Source organism: Bos taurus, chromosome 6 (assembly GCF_002263795.3).
Source record: "Bos taurus isolate L1 Dominette 01449 registration number 42190680 breed Hereford chromosome 6, ARS-UCD2.0, whole genome shotgun sequence".
Classification (NCBI taxonomy): Eukaryota; Metazoa; Chordata; class Mammalia; order Artiodactyla; family Bovidae; genus Bos; species Bos taurus.
This window is the reverse complement of record NC_037333.1, coordinates 15,783,619-15,806,105: the sequence shown is the minus strand read 5'-3', so window position 1 is coordinate 15,806,105 and position 22,487 is coordinate 15,783,619. Positions and strand designations below refer to the sequence as shown.

The following is a 22,487-nucleotide window of genomic DNA, read 5'->3' as shown; positions in this document are numbered from 1 at the left end:
TAAGCCAACTTTTTCACTCTCCTTTCACTTTCACCAAGAGGCTCTTTAGTTCTTCTTTGCTTTCTGCCATAAGGGAATCTGTAGAAAATCTGCAATCATCTGCATATCTGAGGTTATTGATATTTTTCCCAGCAGTCTTGATTCCAGCTTGTGCTTCATCCAGCCCAGCATTTCTTATGATGTATTTTGCATATAAGTTACACAAGCAGGGTGACAATATACAGCCTTAACATACTCCTTTCCCGATTTGGAACCAGTCTGTTGTTTCATGTCCAGTTCTAACTGTTGCTTCCTGACCTGCATACAGATTTCTCAGGAGGAAAGTAAGGTGGTCTGGTATTCTCATCTCTTTAAGAATTTTCTACAGTTTGTTTTGATTCACACAGTCAAAGGCTTTCGCATAGTCAATAAAGCAGAAGTAGATGTTTTTCTGGAACTCTCTTGCTTTTTCGATGATCCAATGGATGTTGGCAATTTGATCAATGGCTCCTCTACCTTTTCGAAATCCAGCTTGAACACTAGTAGATGAATGGGATATTTGAAGAGGGGATTTTTAAAAGCTGTTGATGAAAACTGCTTTTTCAGCCAGTAATGTAGCTGAAATACAAGTGTGCATTTTTATTAGAGAGACTGACAGTAATGTGACCATAAACCTGAAATTTTGTTTTAGAAACTGTGTGCAAACAGAACAGCCTAGTGCTGGCTGTCTAAGCCCTTGCTTGAGGATGTTTGTCCTGGCGTTTTACAGTCTGATGACTCATTTCTGTAACTCTGCTTTGGGAATGTTTCAGAGAATGTACCATGTATCAGTTTTCATTTTTTCAGGCGAATGTATGGTTTACTTTGTAATATTTATTTACTATGTAATACGTATTTACTATGTAAATACGCTTTTGTGGGTTTGCTGTTAGTGAAACCAAGGTAAGCAAGCTTTGAACATAAGCTACAGTTGACCCAGAAATCATGTGTTTTCATCTCTCCAGTCCCAGTTTCTACTGCATGCTCTGCAAGGCCCACATCAGCCACAAGGGACTCCTACCTCTTCTTGTCGCTTGTCCCTGTGGCCTTTATGACGTTCCTCTGGCAACATTGCCCCTGATCACTCTCTCTTTCACCTTTTTGAAGTCTCATCCTCCAAGGCTGAGTTCCAGTACCCGCCCACCCTACCCCAGTCTTTATGCAGTCTCTGTAGGTCTCTGCCAGCAGAATTAATTACACTTCCTTTTCACTCCCATAGTACCTGCTGTACTGGAGAAGGGAATGGCAAACCACTTCAGTGTTCTTGCCTTGAGAACCCCATGAACAGTATGAAAAGACTTCACTCTAAACTGCATTAGCATTAGTTGGGTTCATATGATTTTCCCATGTGGATTCTCTCAGCCCTTTGTGGTCAGAACTGTTTCTCCTGATCTCTGGCTTCTGCCCTGTCACAGTAGGTACATAATAAATGCTTATTGGGTAGAGGAATGAAGGGCTGAATGATAAAGAACTCAATATTATGTAGGTTACCTTCATGGTACATTCTCTCCAGATCTGACCTTCTCAATTTCCTCTTCCCCACTGACTCCAGCCAGGGAGACACCTAAAGTATTCTTACCTACCTCTTGAGATTTGACCCTTGAATGTTGAAGATTGTTTTAAGGTTAATCAAAATAATCTTCATATATTATATTTATATTAAAGCTGTGGTTTTCAAGTAGATTTTGGTTCATTGTTTTGTTTCAGATATGCTTTCATGTTAGGCTTTTTAAAGGAAAGTCAACATGCTTTAATGAAACATAAATTTTGTCAGGATAGCCTGGCGTGTGTTTTCTTGGCTGTTCTGTAAGTGTGGTGGTGATTTTGGGTGATTCCTTACATTAGGGAAGGCAGCGCTTTTCTCTACTGATGAGGATGTTCGTAAATGGAATTCTTAGCGCATTAAATCATATTGGTTTTTGTTTTGTGACATGCTATTTTGTGATTGCCCAAAATTATTAGTGTTGATACTAAAAGCTTTGGAGAAGAAAATGGCAACCCACTCTAGTATTCTTGCCTGGAAAATTCCATGGACAGAGGAACCTGGAGGGCTACAGTCCATGGGGTTGCAAAGAGTCAGCCACGACTGAGCACATCAGCACTAAAAACTTAATCATTAAAACTTCAATATTTTAAAATGATAATCCCCTTAAAATCCATTATGAAGTGGGAGTTGTGGTTCGTGCTAGGTCTGAAAGCTTGCAAAAAAGATCCTTAAAAATTACATGGAAGACAACGTAGCTATACATAAAAGAGATACATGTTGATTCACCATTTGGCTTACGAGAGTCAAATATCAGAGACAGTAAATACTGGAAGAATTCAGAGAAGAAACAGCATTAGAAATTGAAGAGATGAAAAGAGGTGAGATTTCAACTAAGCTCTGAGAGCAGGGGGTGAGGAAGAGGTTAGCAGACACATCTAGAGTAGGAAGAAGGGGTATAAGCACAGAGAGTTGGACTCTCAGAGGAACTGGGGGTCTAGTAGGCCCTCTGATCAGGTGGCAGGAAGCTTTCTCTGTGAAGTATGGTCCTTGATTTGACTTGGACTAGAGTTTTAGATGCCTATGTTAAAACCTTGTAGAAATTATGTTTATTAAATTAAAGTGTATCACAAACTGATATCCTGTAGTTGGACATTGATTCCTAAGGTGTTAATAGATGATATAGAAGAAACAAATTGCCTGCTCTTTTAAGTCTGAAGAATTCTGGGCTAAGCCATACCAAGTTAGACGTGTTCCTTCGCTACACACCTTTGCTGTTGGGCATCAGAACAATCTGAGAGTGGGAAGGAAGTTGATCACAGCCCTCTGTTACTCCATAGCATTCCTAATAGCTTCTCTCAGAAGAGTGGTCTGTAGGACACAATTTGGGGAACACTGCACTAAAAAATTCGATTGGGGATGGAATATGTTGGAAAAAACAGGTGAAATCCTCCTAGGTCCTAGCCTGCTTCCTCTGGCATCACTGTCTTGGCACTCTGGCTCTAGTGTATTGGACCATTCTGAAATGTGATGTTCTTCAGCCTTCTTTGCAGCCAGCACATGACTAAGTTCTGGATAGCCCACATGGCATAAATGTGTAATTTCTGGTCTACATCCTTAGTTGGGAGACTGATTTCTGTTCTTTGTTCTACGTTTTTCTCCCTCCCATGGGCTGGAATGTGGATGTGGAAGGGATGGGCCAGCTGGACCCTGTGGAGGCACATCACCCTCTAGGTGATGGTGGAACAACTAGATAGAAGGAACCTGGATCCCTGGAAGGCATTAATGTCCTCTTTCCCTCCACTGCCTACCTACCAGAAAAGGAAACATTTCTGGAGCCCCATGTGCTTTTCAGTCTCTTTGTTACAATAGCTTAGCTTGTGCCTTATCTTGTCCAGTGGAAGAGCAGCCCGGCTGGAAGTCTCTGAATGGAGAGATTAAAGCAGAAGAGAGAGAAAAATGGGGAGACGAGCCAGAGAAGTTATGAAGCGGATGCTGTTGGAGGCTCTCAGAAAGCAGTACTCCAGATGCCCAAAGCATCGTTGCCAGTGAAACCTGAAGTTGAAAAACAATATACGGATGGAATATGTTTTATAGACTGTAACAGTTTACCTTGTGCTGCCTTCATCTGCTATGCAGCCGCTCCATTCCTGGTTAAAAGTCTTCCTTTGGCTTCATCATTTTCATAAAACCTGTCGTGATTACTAGATGGAAATCACCTTTCCTCCTTTTTTTGAAATTGAGATATATTTGATCTATAACATTACATTAGTTTTAGGTGTATAACATAATATGATATTTGTATGTATTATGAAAAGATCATCACAGTAAGTCCAGTTAACATCCATCACCATGCATAGTTACAAGTGTTTCTTCACATAATGAGAATTTTTAGGAGTTACTGTTAACAACTTTCAAATTCACAATGCAGCATTATTAACTGTAGTCACCATGCTGTGCATCACATGCCCAGGACTTATTTATTATATAGCTAGAAGTTTGTACCTTTTGGTCTCCTTCATTCATTTTACCTACCCCTCAAAGAGCAGTACTTCCTTCTTTTTATGGCCAAATAATATTCCATTGCAGTGTCATTATCCATTCATCCACTGATGGACAGTAAGCTTATTTCCATGTCTTGGCTACTGTAAATAATGCTGCAGTGAGCATAGAGGTGTAGATAACTTTTCTAATTGGTGTTTTCAAATTGCTGGATCATAGGGTAGTTCTATTTTTAATTTTTTGAGGGCCCACCATACTGTTTTCTGTATTGACCGCACCAATTTATGTGCCCACTGACAGTGCACAAGGGTTCCCTTTTCCTTACATCCTCTCCAATACTTATTTCTTGTCTTTTTGAATGGAGTCATTCTAATAGGCGAGGCTTCCCTGGTGGCACAGTGATAAAGAATCCCCCTACCAATGCAGGAGACTCAAGAGATCCGGGTTCAATCCCTGGGTTGGGAAGATCCTCTGGTGTAGGAAATGGCAACCCATTCCAGTATTCTTGCCTAAAAAATTCTAGGGACAGAGGAGCCTGGTGGGCTATAGCCCATGGGATTGCCAAGAGTTGAACATGATTGAGCATGCATGCGTGCAGGCACCATTCTAACAGGTTGAGGTGATTCTTTGTTGTAGTTTTGATTTCCATTTCTCTAATGATTAGTGATGTTGAGCACCTTTTCATGTCCATATTAGCCATCTGTATATCTTCTTTGGGAAAATGTATATTCAGATCCTCTGCCCATTTTTTCCCTATCTTTCCTTCCTGTGTCTGCCTAGTTGACTCATTTTACTACTCATTAGGGCTTTTTGTGTATATATCTTACCAGCATGAGTACTCATTTTCTATGTACACTAATAACTCCTGAAGAGTAAGTAGCATATCTTTTATATCCTTGGTAACATGTATATACATGTATATGTTTGTTTATCTTTGGTTTTCTTATTCTGCTAGTTCGGGTGCTTGTAATGGTGCTAAATGAATGAGGCATAAGAAGATAACTGCCATTGTCTTTATGAGAAATGATGTTGGCCTGTACCAGCTGTTGGTAAACTTGTAAAGGTCCAGATGGTAAGTATTTTAGTCTTTGCAGCCTGTGATGTCACAGCTACTCAGTGTTGCCATTGCAGTACAAAAGCTGTGTAATAGGGCATGGCCATGTTCCAATAAACTTTATTTACAAAAATGGCAATAGGCCAGATTTGGCCCATAGACCATAATTTGCCAGTACCTAATCGGTAGCCCCCATTTTTGGCAGTAGTCATAGAGATGCTATTCTAGGCGATGAATCTGGATTTAGCAACCCAGTATATGTATAATGGGATGAGACCAGTGACTTCATTAGTAAGGAACAACCACAAAGTCCTGGTCACTGTACATGGAGCTAAAATAACAGGAACTGGTAGAACGGACAAACAAGAGGAAGAATATGGAAACATGTAGGAATTCCAGCAGTTTTCCGTGATTAGGCTGGTACCTAACCATGAAGCCATGTGTCTGGCACTTGAGAGCAGGGAAAGAATCCATGGCTGGGACTAAGATGATGAGCTGCCATCTGAAGCCAAAGGAAGAATCACAGTTCTGGGGTGAGTTCTCATTCCTGTGGGAGATGTGGCATGATGGGTGAGAAGGTGAAGATGTGGCTGAGTGATGTTCAAGAGGCAGTGCCCTGGCTCAGGGTTTATTCCAGTAGGTTATTTCCCTTTGGGATTATTAAACCACGGACGCCACTTATTTTTTGTCTGAACCCAGTGTTAGAGTTTGCAGTCATTATGTATGTTTCTCCTCACTTTTCCTTTCGCAGAAGGTTTGATGCAGGATACAGGAAGCTTGGGGCTGGTGCGCTGGGATGACACAGAGGGATGGTACGGGGAGGGAGGTGGGAGGGAGGTTCAGGATGGGGAGCACGTGTACACCCGTGGCGGATTCATGTTGATGTATGGCAAAACCAATACAATATTGTACAGTAATTAGCCTCCAATTAAAATAAATAAATTTATATTTTAAAAAACCCAACAAATTACAAAAAAAAAGGAATTTTCTGTTACCTAAGCTGTTCTGCTGAAACAAAAGACCCAACAGTCCATGAACTTCTGTATGCTTTAAGTCACTCTTCCCTCTCTCAGGAAATGCATCTGCAGTAAGCTTTGCAGGTCAGCAGTAACTGCTCCATGTAGTTGCTCAGGGACCCTAACCTGACCAGTCCCTCTGCCGTCTTCAGAATGTGGCTTCCAAACTCAAAAGAGCGTGGAAGGGTTTTTTCAAGGCGTTACAGGCTGGGCCTGGCAATGCCACATAATGCTGGTGCTCATGTTCCATTGAATATTTCATTGAATGGGTCAGATGCCACCCTGAGCTGCCAGGGGGGCTGAGAGATGTGCTGGGTGGGAACCACATTCCAGCGAACACATGAAAAGCGTGGAAAAAGGGAGATTGAATTTTAGTGGGCGTTTAGCTTTTTGGCTGCAGTCCCCCTTGGCCAGAAACAGGACAGTTTTGCTTTTTTGTGGGCGCTGAATTGTCAAGGCTCTATTCTGCCTTGTTTGTATGGTATTCTTCAGCAGCAGAGATTTTCAGAGAAACTTTATTTCCCCCTGGAAAACTTAAAAAGGAAATGCTGGAAATGGAGCATTTTTAATTTGGGTTAGAGCAGGAACATTTGACACCTGGTCAGCTTCATATGAGCTGCCCTCAGGGCTGCAAGTCAATAGGAAAGGGTGTGGTCTCACTTATACTTGTTAAACTAAGGAAAAGAGAAAAGTAAATTCTAATGGTTCAATTAGGATTTGAAGCCAAGTTTGTGCAGTGACACCTGATGAGGAAAAGAGGTGAAGATGCTGACAATGTAAGTCTCGGGGAAGGACTTACTGTAGAGGAATTATGGTCATTAATAGATAAAGGAGCTGTAGTGAAAGTTATGAAGTATCGTGCATATCTAATATTTGAGTTTAGTGGCACTTTGTGGGCTAACCTATTATAAATATGGTCTAAAACAGGGAAATCTTAAATAGATGCGTGTGTGTGTTAATCAGTCATGTCCGACTCTTTGTGACCTCATGGACTATAAGCCACTAGGCTCCTCTGTCCATGGAATTCTCCAGGCAAGAATACTGGAGTGGGTTGCCATTTCCTTCTCCAGGGGATCTTCCCAACCCAGGGATTGAACCTGGGTCTCCGGCATTGGGGGCAGACTCTTTACTGACTGAGCCACCAGGGAAATAGATGCTTAGGATAGTTGAAAGATGGCAACTGAGTCTTAGAGTAAAATGTATCTTAGTATATAACATAATGGCTTCCCAGGTGGCTCAGTAGTAAAGAATTGGCCTGCCAAGTTGGAGATGGAGGTTCGATCCCTGGGTCAGGAAGATTCCCTAGAGGAGGGCATGGCAACCCACTCCAGTATTATTGCCCGGAGAATCCTAGGGACAGAGGAGCCTGGAGGGACTGCAGTCCATGGGGTCACAGAGTCGGACATAACTTAGCGACTAAACAACAACAACAATATAACATAATACTGAGACTAATCTACCATAGGTCAGGACATATTCAAAAAGAGTTATTCATAGGACCTTGTATAATGTCTCCTCACCACATTATTTACTGAATCACATCTTTGTAATCACAGACTTTTAAATTTTAATTTGTCAGGTTTAGTGATACCACTGCTAAGTCACTTCAGTTGTGTCCGACTCTGTGCGACCCCAGAGACGGCAGCCCACCAGGCTCCCCCGTCCCCGGGATTCTCCAGGCAAGAACGCTGGAGTGGGTTGCCATTTCCTTCTCCAATGCATGAAAGTGAAAAGGGAAAGGGAAGTCGCTCAGTCGTGTCTGACTCTTAGCAACTCCATGGACTGCAGCCCACCAGGCTCTTCCATCCATGGGATTCTCCAGGCAAGAGTGCTGGAGTGGGATGCCATTGCCCAGTGATACCACTGTGGAAAGTAAAGTGTTAGTCGCTTAGTCGTGTCTGGCTCTTTGAGACCCCATGGACTGTAGCCCTCGGGGCTCCTCTGTCCATGGAATTCTCCAGGCAAGAATGCTGGAATGGGTTCACATTTCCTTCTCCAGGGGATCTTCCTGACCTAGGGATCGAACCTGGGTCTTCTGCAGTGGCATGCAGTTTCTTTACCATCTGAGCACCAGCGAAGCCCAATAGCACTATTGATCAACCTTAAATGCAAAACTTTGACTTTGGAATATTAGAAATGTTTCACTTTCTCATTGCTTTTCATGCATTTCAACACAGTTATTGCTTTATATAATGAAGGACAAGATTTTCATAGATTCCTATACATTCCTTGAACTTGGACAATATATTGTCCATGAAACAGTAAATGAGACTTTAATGAAAGAGTTGTTCAAAGGGCTATTTTGGGAGCCAGAGAATTTATGCCTTTGAACTCTGGTGTTGGAGAAGACTCTAGAGAGTCCCTTGGACTGCAAGGAGATCAAACCAGTCAATCCTAAAGGAAGTCAACCCTGAATTTTCATCGGAAGGACTGATGATGAAGCTGAAGCTCCAGTACTTTGGCCACCATTGGAAAAGACCCTGATGGAAAGACCCTGGAAAGCTTGAAGGCAGGAGGAGAAGGGGATGACAGAGGATGAGATGGTTGGATGATATCACCAACTAGATGGACATGAGTTCGAGCAAGCTCCTGGAGATGGTGATGGTCAGGGAAGCCTGATATGCTGCAGTCCATGGGGTTGCAAAGAGTCAGACATGACTGAACAACTAAGCATAGCACACAGCACATTGCTTTAAGAATAGTAGGGGAAAAAAACAATTTAGCAGTGCTAGAAGAAAGCAGTCTCTCTCTTGATGGGGGAGAAGGAAGCATACGATCAGTAAATCCTACTTGATAGTTGTGTGCAGAGATCTGGGCGTTTCAGTTGACCCGCAAGCCACCTTTGAACACTGAATTTCCAGAATGCTAGTGTGGCTCCTAACTCATTGAAGGGAGATGCAGAGTGTTAACCACAAGCAATGGTCCTGTTACACTGCACCAGGCTGTCAGACCATAGGAGGAATTATGTTTTGTTACTGGGGCAGGGCTTTGGAAGGGATGCTGCCAAGCTGGTGGGAGGGAGGTGCATCCAGAAGGCGGTTAAGATGATAAGGATTTATATCAGAGATGATTAAAGGGACTAGATGTGCTTAATCTGGTGAAAAGAAGGTAAAGCAGAAGCAAAATCTTTGTTTTCAAACATTGGAGAAGGTATGTGAAAGATTTGTCATTCTGTGTTGCTTCAGAGCAAGGAAATCACTCCTAAGATTGGGCAGAAATGGTGGGCAGAGTTCAGCTTAGTTTAAGAAATCACATATATTCTGCCTGTTCACTGCTTTTAATTGAAGTGTAGTTGATTTACAATCTTATGTTTGAGATGATTTGGTATTTTTATATACTCCATTCAGAGTTATTATAAAATGTTGGGAATATAAAATATATTCCCTGTACTGTACATCTTTATATCTTATTTTAGACCTATTAGCTTATACCTCTCAGTCCCCTTCACTTACCTTGCCCCTCCCCTAACCCCTCTCCTCACTGGTAACCACTAGTCTGTTTTCTGTATCTGTGAGCCTGTTTTTGTTATATTCATTGTTTTATTTTTTGGATTCCACATATAAATGAAAAGACAGTATTTGTTTTTCTCTGACTCATTTCGCTAAACATAATACTCTCCAGGTCCATCCATTTTGTTACAAATGGAAAGTTTTCTTTCTTTTTTATGGCTGAGTAATGGTCTATTATATATTTATGTGCTGCATCTTCTTCACCCATTCATCTGTTGATACACTCTGAGGTTGCTTCCATATCTTAGCAACTATAAATAATGCTGCTGTGAACATTGGAGTGCATATGTTTTCAAACTAGTGTTTTCATTTTCTTCTGATTTATACCAGGAAGTGGAATTGCTAGATTATGTAATAGTTCTGCTTTTAACTTTTTTTGAGATCCTCCATACTGTTCTCCATAGTGGCTATTCCAATTTACATTTCTACCAACAGTGTACTAGGGTTCCCTTTTTCCATATTCTCACCTGCATTTATTTTTGTTGTCTTTTTGATAATAGTCATTCTGACAGGGGCAAGATGATACAGCTCATTGTGGTTTTGATTTTCGTTTCCGTGATTAGTGATGTTGTTGAGCATCTTTTCATGTGCCTGTTGGCCATTTGTATGTCTTCCCTGGAAATATGTCCATTCGGGTCCTCTGTCCATTTTTAAATCAGATTGCTTTTTTTAATATTGAGTTGTAGGAGCTCTTTGTATAGTTGGGATATTAGTGCGTAATCAAACATCATTTTCAAATATATTCTCTCGCAGTAGGATGTCTTTTTGTTTCCGTTGATGCGTGATGTCTGATTAGATCCCACTTGTTCATTTTTGTTTTTGTTTTCCTTTCCCAAGGAGACAAAGTCAAAAAATATTGCTGGGACTTATGTCAAAGAATGTACTGTATATGTTTTCTTCTGGGATTTTTGTGGTCTTAGACCTTTAATCCATTTTGAGGTTATTTTTGTTTATGGAGTGAGAAAATGTTCTAATTTCCTTGTTTTACACGTGCCTGTTTTCTCAGCATCTCCTATTGAAGAGACTGGGTAGACTGCTCTTTGAATTATCAGACAAACCTCAAGCGGAAGCTAGAGAGCACTGGAGGAGCCTCTGGTGCTGCAGGAGCCTGCTCAGTGCGAACACCGGGAACAGGAAGCAAAACTCCTTTTCCTCCGACAGTGCCTCTTCAGCACCTCCCACTCACAGAACTTGAGGGCCAACCATCAAAGGAAAAACAGTGAAAGAACTCAGGTTCATGTTCATAGAGCAGTGAAAGAGGGTGAATCTGGAGCTTACAGGCGTGAGCGTCTGGCCGTCACAGGCGGGGCAAGGCAACGCCTGTGCAGTGCTTGCAGTGCTTGCAGTGCGGCCGCACTCGTCGGGCAGGCCAAGGTGCGCTGGGAGACAGGCCAGGCTGCGGTTGGCGTGGGTAAAGCAGTGGTCGCTTTGATTACAGTGCGATCGCCTAGACCAGGAATCGGGGAACTTAACTGTTTTAGGAACAGAGAGTGCGATCCAAATGAGAGCAGGTAAGGCAGAGAGAGATTAAAAAAAAAAGTATGAGACGTGTAAGTGCAGGGGGCAGTTAGACTGATAGATAGGACGGCAAGGGGTGAACGGTGGAGAAACCTAGAAGTAGGCTGAAGTGGGGGTGGTTAAAACCTGAGTGGGGTCCAGGTCAAAATGGGAGGTCAGCTGAGGTGAACTCTGAGGTTCCTTTCATATCTATTGTTCTGTGTGTCTCAGGTCCACAGCCTCTGATATTCGTCACAGAGTCAGAAACTGCTGTAGCCTGAGGGTTGATAAACCCAAACATTTAGCTAAATATTGGTCCACTGCTGTATATCCCTTGCTGACCACCCCTGCCATCGGCCTTCCCCACCAAGAAGCTTCGGATTGCTGATAGTGTATTAACTACTTAGCTGAGGTGGTTTGTGTTTTGACTTTTTATGTAAATGATATTAATCTTTCTGTGAAGGCTTGGGTTTATGTTTGCTGTGAGGTTTTGCTGGAAGTGACCCGGGTGTGCTGTTGACAACTGGTGTCCACTGAAGCTTTAGGCGGGGATGCTCTTCTAACAGGCTGTAACAGTTTTTCACATGCAAAATTCACTTTATAATGAATCTAGGCAGTTTCATTTAATTAGTTATTCTACTTAGTGGGATTGTGCCTCCATTTAATTAGTGAAGTCTGAATTTGTGGCAGTGACTAAGCTTTGTAATCAACAGTTGTTTTGATGCCTTGCAGTTATGTGGAAACATCCAAGTGTAACCTCTCTTGCAGAGTAATTATATCACCTGAATGTATCTTTGGAACAGAATTAGGATGAAATATGTTATTATTTTTAATTATCCTGCTTACTGAAAGCTGTTAGATCTTAGAAAAGGTTTCATAGGCACAGCAGTGATTGTTAAAACTACCAGTATTATATTTTAGCATAGTAATGGTCTTGGTTTTGAAATTTTAGGAACCGCTTTTGTGGTCTCAGCTAGTCAGCTTGCTTTCTCTGGAAATTTCCTTGCTCTTAAATACATGGTTATAACAGAATTGGTCATCTTAGTAGAACAAGGCTTTCACTCAGTTGGTCACCTGACTGAGGAAAGTGGCTTGCGTGCAGGATTACCATCTCTGCTGCTGCTCCTTTGAATATGGAGTTACACACTTGGAGCTGCTCGGTAATGATCGTTTTCTATCATGTGTACCTGGAAGCAGTGCAGAGCATTTTGTAGTGATAAAGCAGAATGACACTGACATGCAGAGAAAAGGAGGAATGAAACATGGATCAAGAGGACTTCCTAATCTCAGTGTGACACTCCAGTCCCTAGTTCTAGTCCATTCCCAAGGCTCAGCTGAATCCTTAATTTAGGCCACATGAGAGACTGCAGCCATGAAATTAAAAGACTTAATTTAAGAAAAGCTATGACCAACCTAAACAGAACGCTAAAAAGCAGAGACATTACTTTGCCAACAAAGGTCTGTCTAGTCAAAGCTATAGTATTTCCAGTAGTCATGCATGGATGTGAGAGTTGGACCATAAAGATGGCTGAGCATCGAAGAATTGTTGATTTTAAACTGTGGTGTTGGAGAAGACTCTTGAGAGTCCCTTGGACTGCAAGGAGATCCAACCAGTCTATCCTAAAGGAAGTCAGTCCTGAATTCACTGGAAGGACTCATGCTGAAGCTGAAACTCCAATACTTTGGCCACCTGACTCAAAGAAGTGACTCATTGGAAAAGACCCTGATGCAGGAGGAGGAGGGGATGAGAGAGGGTGAGATGGTTGGATTGTATTACCGACTCAATGGACATGAGTTTGAGCAAGCTTCGGGGAGTTGGTGATAGACAGGGAAGCCTGGTGTGCTGCAGTTCCTCGGGTTGCAAAGAGTCGGACGTGACTGGGTGAGTGAACTGAATAAATGTATGAAAAACAGTAAATGTAGAAGTGTTAGTCACTCACTTGTGTCCAACTCTTTGGAACCCCATAGATTGTAGCCCACCAGGCTCCTCTGTACATGGAATTCTCCAGGCAAGAATACTGGAGTGGTTTGCCATTCCCTTCTGCAGGGCATTTTCCAGACCCAGGGATTGAACCCAGGTCTCCTGTGTTGCAAGCACATTCTTTACCATTTAAGCTTCCAGAGAAGCCCCAAAAAATGATAGTCAAAAAATACAAAAACAAGAAATAGCAGAGAAAAACAGATACTCAAAGCGTAAAACATGTCATGATGCTGGAACTCTTCTGTACTGTTAGTGTGTGCAGTGATTGTATAATTTAGTCCCAACAGGAAACAGATGGCTCAGTTAGATAAGGCTAATTAGAGGAGGATTTATACATAGAGGGCTGTTCACAGCATTTGGGGTACAGGGGAACCACAAGGGCTGGTGCAGTAATCCTGGGATGGTGGTGGTGGAGGTTGGGGTGAGGTGGAACCAAGGCCACCTCAAGGGGTGTAGTGGCCCTGAATTGAAGGGCCCAGCCAGATAGTCACTCAAATTATTTTCTTATTGGACCTTTAAGTATTAACATTCATTAAAGCTAAAATTGCAAAATTCTCAATGTTACTGGTCCAGCTTAAGACTTACTGTGTTTTATTAACTCATTTTTAATGAAGAAGCTGGCTTCCCTGGTGGTTTAGATGGTAAAGATGCAATGCAGGAGACCCATTTTGATCCTTGGATTGGGGAGATCCCCTGGAGAAGGGCATGGCAACCCACTCCAGTGTTCTTGCCTGGAGAATTCCATGGACAGAGGAGCCTGGCAATCTATAAGTCCATGGGGTTGCAAAGAGTCAGACAGGACTGAGTGACTAACACTTTCCTTCTAAGTCAAACCTCTAGGTATCGTTTTCCCTCTTTGACACTAGTGGCAGTGGAAGTCAGCACTGCTTTCGTTCGATGCATACTGTACGTGACACTGGCTCAGGGCAGGGCAGGGCGCTGGTGTCGGCTCTCTCCCTGCCTTAACTCACAGACGTTCCTTGAAGTCCTATGGGATGGTGCCCAGATTACCCACCATTCATCATCGAAGGTAGCAACTTAGGTGCTTAGAAATTCACAGTGTGGGGGTTGATTTCTGGTTCTCTTCAATAGCATATTTTATTTGTTGGATTGATTAAACCTCACATTTAAATAAACCTCACATTTAAATAAAAGCGGGGCTACCATGTAGAGTTATGTAGGCTCTGTATTATTCAAGGGAACACGTCTGAGTGGTGACATTTTATCATAGACATTGTGATGTCAGTTACGATGCTTTTCTGATAAATGGTCATAAATGTATCTGAGCAAGGGGAAGAGAGTTTTAAATTAATTCATAGGTAACTATGGGTCAGTGCAGAACTTCTCACCACTGCCACATAGAAGAGATTTATGTATTGTTGTTATTCAGTCACTCAGTCGTGTCTGACTCTTTGCAACCCCACGGACTGCAGCACGCCAGGCTTCCCTGGCCTTCACCATCTCCCAGAGCTTGCTCAAACTCATCTCCATAGAGTCGGTAAAGCCATCCAACCATCTCATCCTCTGTCGTCCCCTTCTACTCCTCCTGCCTTCAATCTTTCCCAGCATCAGGGTCTTTTCTATGTATTATATTCAACTTTAAATTCATCCAGAGGTTGAGTCAAAACAAAAATATTTGAAGCCTGACTGAAAATGACAATTAGATGGAAGGAGAAATAACCAAATCCCTGTAACAGAACAAAAAACTTTTGGAAAATTACTTTTACAACAACCTTGAAACAAAAGTTTATGGAACTCAGAGTATTCTCTTAAAAGAGTTCTAGGTTTTAATAAGAAACAGTGACTAAATGACTAGTTATAAAACCATATTTTAAGTGTTCCATCATTATTGAGATCATAACATTTTTTGAAGACCTTGTTATTGTTGGTTAGTCATTAAGTTGTGTCCTACTCTTTTGTGACCCCAAGGACTATAGCCTACAAGGATCCCCTGTCCATGGGATTTCCCAGGCAAGAATACTGAGTGGGTAGCCATTTCCTTCTCCAGGGGATCTTCCCAAGCCAGGTATCAAACCCGAGTCTCCTACATTGCAGTCAGATTGTTTGCCACTGAACCACCAGAGAAACCCCTTTCTAAGACCTGGGCACATATGAAAACACATAGAAGCCTATGCTGGAAGCTTTATAAATGAATTAATTTCCAAAGTATTTATTTCTTTTCTCAGACATTTTAAGTAGTAATTTTGCTGCCTTTGTTGTACTGGAAAAATTATCACAGTAGAATTGAAAACTTGTTAACTATTTCAGTTGATATATTTGAAATAATTAGAAGCAAAATCCTAAATGGTTAATAGCTATGATATCTAAAAATCAGAAACTTGAAAGAGCTACATCCAGTACCTAAGGGACAGATATTAAAAGGTTCATTTGTTTGTCACGTAAGAAGTTAGTTTTTTTTTTTTTTTTAATCAGTAATCTTCAGTTTATATTCATAGAAGCCAAACCACAACTTTCACCTTAATGTCCCAGCTGAAGGGCCAGGTAGAATTGTGACTGAACTGGCAAGAATACATCTTACAGAATATATCACCTGTTTCTCATAGGCATAGAACTTTCAAGTACCTGGAGCTTCAATAAGTATCTTCCTTCCTGCTGCAAACATGGATGCCATGCTGGATAGCTTAGTTTCACCCCCACCCCCCATTTGCTTTAGGTGAAAGCAGTAAAGAGAACCCTTCAGTTAGGCGTCTTGGGCAAAGTTATACAAATAACCTTCATTTCAGTCACCTTCATTCCTATAGGAATATGGAAATTGAGATGTAGACAGACTTTCTTTTATGGAATTGTCTTTTCAGTGGTCTTAAGATTAATCCCTGGGTGAATGTTAATCACTTTTCTCATGGTATTTTTCTTTCTTTCAGTTCTGCTGATCAGGGGTCATGTTCATTTCGTATCCCCAGGGCCTGGAGTAGTGCCTGGAGTAGTACCTAGCACATTACAGGTGTGCAGTGCCCTTGGCACTCTTTCCGCATGCTAGCAAGGTTATGCTCAAAATCCTTCAAGCTAGGCTTCAGCAGTATGTGAACTGAGAACTTCCAGATGTACAAGCTGGGTTTCAAAGAGGCAGAGGAACTAGAGATCAAATTACCAACATTCGTTGGATCATAGAGAAAGCAAGGACATTTCAGAAAAACATCTACTTCTGCTTCATTGACTATGCTAAAGCCTTTGTCTGTGTGGATCACAACAAACTGTGCAGTGTTCTTTAAGAGACCACCTTACTTGTCTCCTAAGAAACCTGTATGCAGGTCAAGAAGCAACAGTTAGAACAAGACATGGAACAACTGACTGGTTCCAAATTGGGAAAGGAGTACGTCAAGGCTGTATATTGTCACCCTGCTTATTTAACTTCTATGCAGGGTACATCATATGAAATCCCGGACTGGATGAATCACAAGCTGGAGTCAAGATTGCTGGGAGAAATATCAACAACCTCAAATATACAGATGATACCACTCTAATGGCTGACAGTGAAAAGGAACTAAAGACTGTCTTGATGAGAGTGAAAAAGCTAGCTTGAAACTCAACATTCAAAAAAACTAAAATTATGTCATTTGGTCCCATCATTTCATGGCAAATAGAAGGGGAAAAACACACAAGCAGTGACAGATTTTCCTTTCTTGGGCTCTAAAATCACTGCAGATGATGACTGCAGCCATGAAATGAAAAGATGCTTATCCCTTGGAAGGAAAGCTATGACAAACCTAGTCAGTGTATTAAAAAGCAGAGACATCACTTTGCCAACAAAGGTCCATATAGTCAAGGCTATGTTTTTTCCAATAGTCATGTATGGATGTGAAAATTGGACCATAAAGACGGCTGAGTGCTGAAGAATTGATGCTTTCAAGCTGTGGTGCTGGAGAAGACTCTTGAGAGTCCCTTGGACTGCAAGGAGAACAAACTAGTCAATCCTAAAGGGAATCAACCCTGAATGTTCCTTGATAAGACTGATGCTGAAGCTGAAGCTCCAATTCTTTGGCCACCTGATGGGAAGAGCCGACTCATTGGAAAAGCCCAAGGCTGGGAAAGATTGAAGGCAAAAGAAGGGGGCGGCAGAAGAAGAGATGGTTGGATAGCATCGCAGACTCAATAGACATGAATTTGAACAAACTCTGGGAGATAGTGGAGGATAGAGGAGCCTGCTGAGCCACAGTCTGTGAGGTCACAGAGTCAGATATGACTTAGCAACTGAATAACAGCAACAATATGTTACTTTGCTGTCTGACTTTTGTCTATCTGCCTAATCATGTAGGAATCCTACTATTTCTTAGACACAGAGCTGCGTTATCATAGGACTATTTTGTGTTTCTTCACTCTAGTTGATACGGGTGCAAAAAAATTACCATTGACGATTTATCTGGTAGTAAGCTCCCTACATTGTTTCTTTTCTTTTTTTTTTTTTAACTAGGAAGACATTCACCTCAAGAGACAAATTTTCATCAGTTATCTTTTTGTTTTTGTCATTTAGCAAGGAGGGAATATCCTTTTTTGTAACAGGTTTTTAAATTGAAGTATAGTTGATTTACATTATTGTGCCAGTCTCTGCTATACAGCAAATAGAGTCAGTTCAGTTCAATTCAGTTCAGTCTCTCAGTCGTGTCCGACTCTTTGCGACCCCATGAATCACAACACGCCAGGCCTCCCTGTCCATCAGCAACTCCCGGAGTTCACTCAGACTCCTGTCCATCGAGTCAGTGATGCCATCCAGCCATCTCATCCTCTGTCGTCCCCTTCTCCTCCTGCCCCCAATCCCTCCCAGCATCAGAGTCTTTCCCAATGAGTCAACTCTTCACATGAGGTGGCCAAAGTGTTGGAGTTTCAGCTTCAGCATCAGTCCCCATATATACATTATTTTTTATATTCTTTTCCATTATGGTTTAATCATAGGATATTGAATGTAGTTCCCTGTGCTATACATGATGACCTTTTTGTTTATCCATTCTAAATGTAGTAATAATTTGCACCTACCAACCTCAGATTCCCAGTCCATCCCTCTCCCTCCCCACATCCCCCTTGGCAACCACAAATCTGTTCTCTATGTTTATGGGTCTGTTTCTGTTTTGTGGACAGGTTCATTTGTGCCATATTTTAGATTCCATATAAAAGTGATAGCATATGGTATTTTTTTCTCTTTCTGGTTTATTTCACTTCGTATGATAATCTCTATTTGCATCCATTTTGCTGCAAATGGCATTATTTCATTCTTTCTTATGGCTGAGGAACATGCCATTGTATGCATGCACCACTTGCTGCATTCATCTGCTGATGGACATCTCGGTTGTCTCCATGTCTTGGCTATTGTGAATAGTGCTACTATGAGCATAGGGGTGCATGTATATTTTTGAATCATAGTTCTGTCCAGGTATAATCCCACGAGTGGGATTGCTGGATCATATGGTAGCTCTATTTTTAGTTTTCTGCGGAACCTCCATGCTGTTTCCCATAGTGGCTGCACCAACTTACCTTCCCACCAACAGGGTAGGAGGGTTCGAGGAAGGAACATTCTTAAATTTTTTTCTACTAGAAGGCTGCTAGAATTATGCTAAGAGTAATATCATAAGTCTGCTTTCTCTTAGTTCTTAGGGTAAGTTAGTAACTTTCTGATCCCCAGTTTCTCCATCTTTGGGTATGTCTATGAATACAGGTATGTTTGGAAGTATTCTGCTAACAGTAAGGTGCTTGCAATGTTGTCATTGGTCTGTACCTGACTTCCTTTTGCTTTTGTTTGCTTATAGTTTGCATCCTTTCTAATCTAGTTTTTAAATATTGTTTGATCAGAATAGTGAAAAGTACATCTAATGTGGTCTCATCTTATCTATCTGTTCTATGAGATTTTAAAATTGAATTTCTTGGAAAGGCTGTTTAAAAAAAAAGGGTAAATAAAAAAACCAATTTTTAAAACTTAGTTTTTATTTTTATTGTGTTTATATGTGCAGTCATTAGAAGTCAGATAGTTATACAAGTTGCTGTGAAAAATATTACTTCCTAAAAGCAGACACTTAGACTTTTTAACTCATAAGTTTCATTTACCATCATGGCTGTGAAATCATTCACAAATGCTTGTGTTGCTCTCCTTGGATATTTCAGTTTGAGGCATTTCCTGTTGACTTCTGTGGAAGATGAGAATTCAGCTGTCCACAGTTATACGTGGCTCAGTGTTCAGGGCTTACTTTTCCTTTTCTGTCCAGGATTTGTCTTGTCTGAAGTTACCAATTGCTGGTCTAAATGCATGTGTGCACACACACTTGTGCTGAATTTTCTTCCTACTCCTCAGTAATTCAGTCTCAGACCTCCCTTTGGTTGGGTGAATCTCCTCTCATTGTGTGGACGCTCATTAGAGGTGCTTCCAGTTGTATCTTCCTGCAGAGCTCTTTCTGAGACTTCTGCCTGCAGCTGCCCTCCTGATCGTCCCTTGCTGTCTTCCTCTTGCATGTTGGAGAGCTTTCTTGGTTTGTTCAGTCAATTTGGTAGAGCAGCTCTTCCAGTGGATTTGTACATATGTGAATGATAAATGTGTTAAAGACTTTACATTGAGTAGTTTGCTTGCATTGGCTGTGTGTTAAACTCTGGATCCAGAGCACTTTCCTTGAAATTTTGGAGGCATTTCTCCATTATATTTTAACTTCCAGTGTGTTAAATCCACTGTCATTCTGCTTCTTGGTTCTTAGTATGCAATCTTTTTTTTTTTTTTTTTAACCTTTGGAAACTTATGGGGCCTTTTCTTTGCCCTAAAAGAAATTTCACATTCAGAAATTTCATAAAGATGGGCCTGTGGCGGATAGCTTCATCATTGTGCTGTCAACTGTTCATTTCCCTTCAGTTCAGCTGCTCAGTCATGTCCGATTCTTTACGATCCCATGGACTGCAGCACCCAAGACTTCCCTGTCCATCACCAACTCCGGGAGTTTGCTCAGACTCATGTTGAGTCGGTGATGCCAGCCAACCATCTCATCCTCTGTCATCCCCTTCTCCTCCTTCCTTCAATCTTTCCCAGCATTAGGGTCTTTTCTAATGAGTCAGTTCTTTCCCTCAGGTGGCCAGAGTATTGGAGCTTCAGCTTCAGTCCTTCCAATGAATATTCAGGACTGATTTCCTTTAGGATTGACTGATTTGATCTCCTTGCAGCCCAAGGGACTCTCAAGAGTCTTCTCCAGGGGAATTCCCTGGTGGTCCAATGGTTGAGACTCTGTGCTTCCAATGCAGGGGGTGTAGGTTTGATCCCTGGTTAGGGAACTAGGATCCCACATGCTGGGAGGCATAAAAATTAAAAAAAAAAAAAAATAGAAAAAAAAGTCTTTTCCAAAAAGCATCAATTGTTAGGCCCTTTGAATCTGGAAATTGTATCCTTGAGCTCAGGGAGTTTTTTAATTGGTAGGTTCTCAGATTCTGGGTGCTGCTTCAGCTTGTAGTGTAGAAAGATGTTCTAGGGTGTTCTAGGTTGTATTTTTGTTGCCATAACCTTGGACTAGCTTTTTCTCCAAAGAATCCGGGTTTCTTTCGGTTCAGTTCAGTTCAGTCGCTCAGTTGTGTCTCTCTTTGCGACCCCATGGACTGCGGCATGCCAGGCCTCCCTGTGCATCAGCAACTCCTGGAGTCTACCCAAACTCATGTCCATTGAGTCAGTGATGCCATCCAACCATCTCATCCTTTGTTGTTCCCTTCTCCTCCTGCCCTCAATCTTTCCCAGCATCAGGGTCTTTTCAAATGAGTCAGCTCTTTGCATCAGGTGGCCAAAGTGTTGGAGCTTCAGCTTCAACATCAGTCCTTCCAATGAACACCTAGGACTGATCTGCTTCAGGATGGACTGGTTGGATCTCCTTGCAGTCCAAGGGACTCACAAGAGTCTTCTCCAACACCACAGTTCAAAAGCATCAATTCTTTGGCACTCAGCTTTTATGCAGTCCAACTCTTACATCCATACATGACCACTGGAAAAACCATACCCTTGACTAGATGGACGTTTGTTCGCAAAGTAATGTCTCTGCTTTTGAATATGCTGTGTAGGTTGGTCATAACTTTCCTTCCAAGGAGTAAGCGTCTTTTAATTTCATGGCTGCAGTCACCATCTGCAGTGATTTTGGAGCCCCCCAAAATAAAGTCAGCCATTGTTTCCCCATCTATTTACCATGAAGTGATGGAACCAGATGCCATGATCTTAGTTTTCTGAATGTTGACCTGTAAGCCAGCTTTTTCACTCTCCTCTTTCACTTTCATCAAGAGGCTGTTTAGTTCCCCTTCACTTTCTGCCATAAGGGTGGTGTCATCTGCATATCTGAGGTTATTGATATTTCTCCCAGCAATCTTGATTCCAACTTGTGCTTCATTCAGCCCAGCGTTTCTCATGATGTACTCTGCATATTGAGTTAAATAAGCAGGGTGACAGTATACAGCCTTGACATACTCCTTTTCCTATTTGGAACCAGTTTGTTGTTCCATGTCCTTTGGTGGCTAATGGTAATTTAAACACCAAGATCTGGTGGCTATGTGTCTTCCTTCCTGCCAATTGAAGACCAAGCTAGTAAGAAAAATAATAAGTGAGTGTATGTATATTATTCCTGTATATTTTATAAGTATTTTATATAACACACAACACACACACACACACACACATACCGTAAGTTCATATTTGATACCAACAATTGCAGTCTAACACCAGAAGTTGCATATTTAACAGTGAGGAAACTTTCTGCCTCATTTCAGTTTATTTAATCATTTGTTCAAGCCTTGAATACACATAAAAATAGAAGTTCTAAAATAAGCATTCTGTGCCACTGCTTAGAAAATCTAATCCCTAGAGTTCAGTATCTGTTTATAGTTCTTTTTTAGGTAAAATATACATCCAGTAATATACACACATCCTCTGTGCACAACTTATGAGTTTTGACAGGACACAGATCTGTGTAACCTGTCCCTCTATAAAGCTGAGAATATTTTCGTCACAGCTGAAAGTTCCCTTAGGCTTTTTCCTCCATTAGTCATGAGAAGAATATAAAAGCAGTAATGTCCACATGGAGATACTGGAAGTAAGAGAGCCAGAAAAAACATTAAGGTATGTTCTGTGTTACACATTCAGTCTGTTTTAGACACTTACTTGGGAGATTCCACTCATTATTTAATGTTTGCTTTATTATTTGCAGACAGCAGACTAATGTTTCTTTCAATGCTGAAACGTGTCAGTCTCGCTTCAGTGCCAGAGCATGTGGCTCTGTATATGTGTGCAAGTATAAATACACACATCTTATTTCATATTGAAAATTCAGTATGAAAAATTTCATACCAAAAATTCATATCAGCATTTTCCTACATAATTAAGAAAAATAGGTGCTTTCACTAAAGATTGGGGCAGTGTGCAGGGAATCACTAGAGTGATATGACACACTCAAATCCAGCCTTTTGTTGAAAAAGA

General features: G+C 41.4%; 1 protein-coding gene across 3 annotated transcripts in view; it reads left to right on the top strand.

Moving 5' to 3' along the window:
* The window catches only part of MCUB (mitochondrial calcium uniporter dominant negative subunit beta), a 95,333-nt gene that overhangs the window by 7,058 nt on the left and 65,788 nt on the right, over positions 1-22,487 (top strand). Inside the window, exon 2 of one of the 3 annotated variants that reach the window (XM_024993090.2) lies at positions 4,959-5,075. Within the exon in view, the coding sequence (XP_024848858.1) occupies positions 5,073-5,075 (3 nt within the window). The 5' untranslated portion in view covers positions 4,959-5,072. 3 annotated transcript variants of the gene reach the window in all.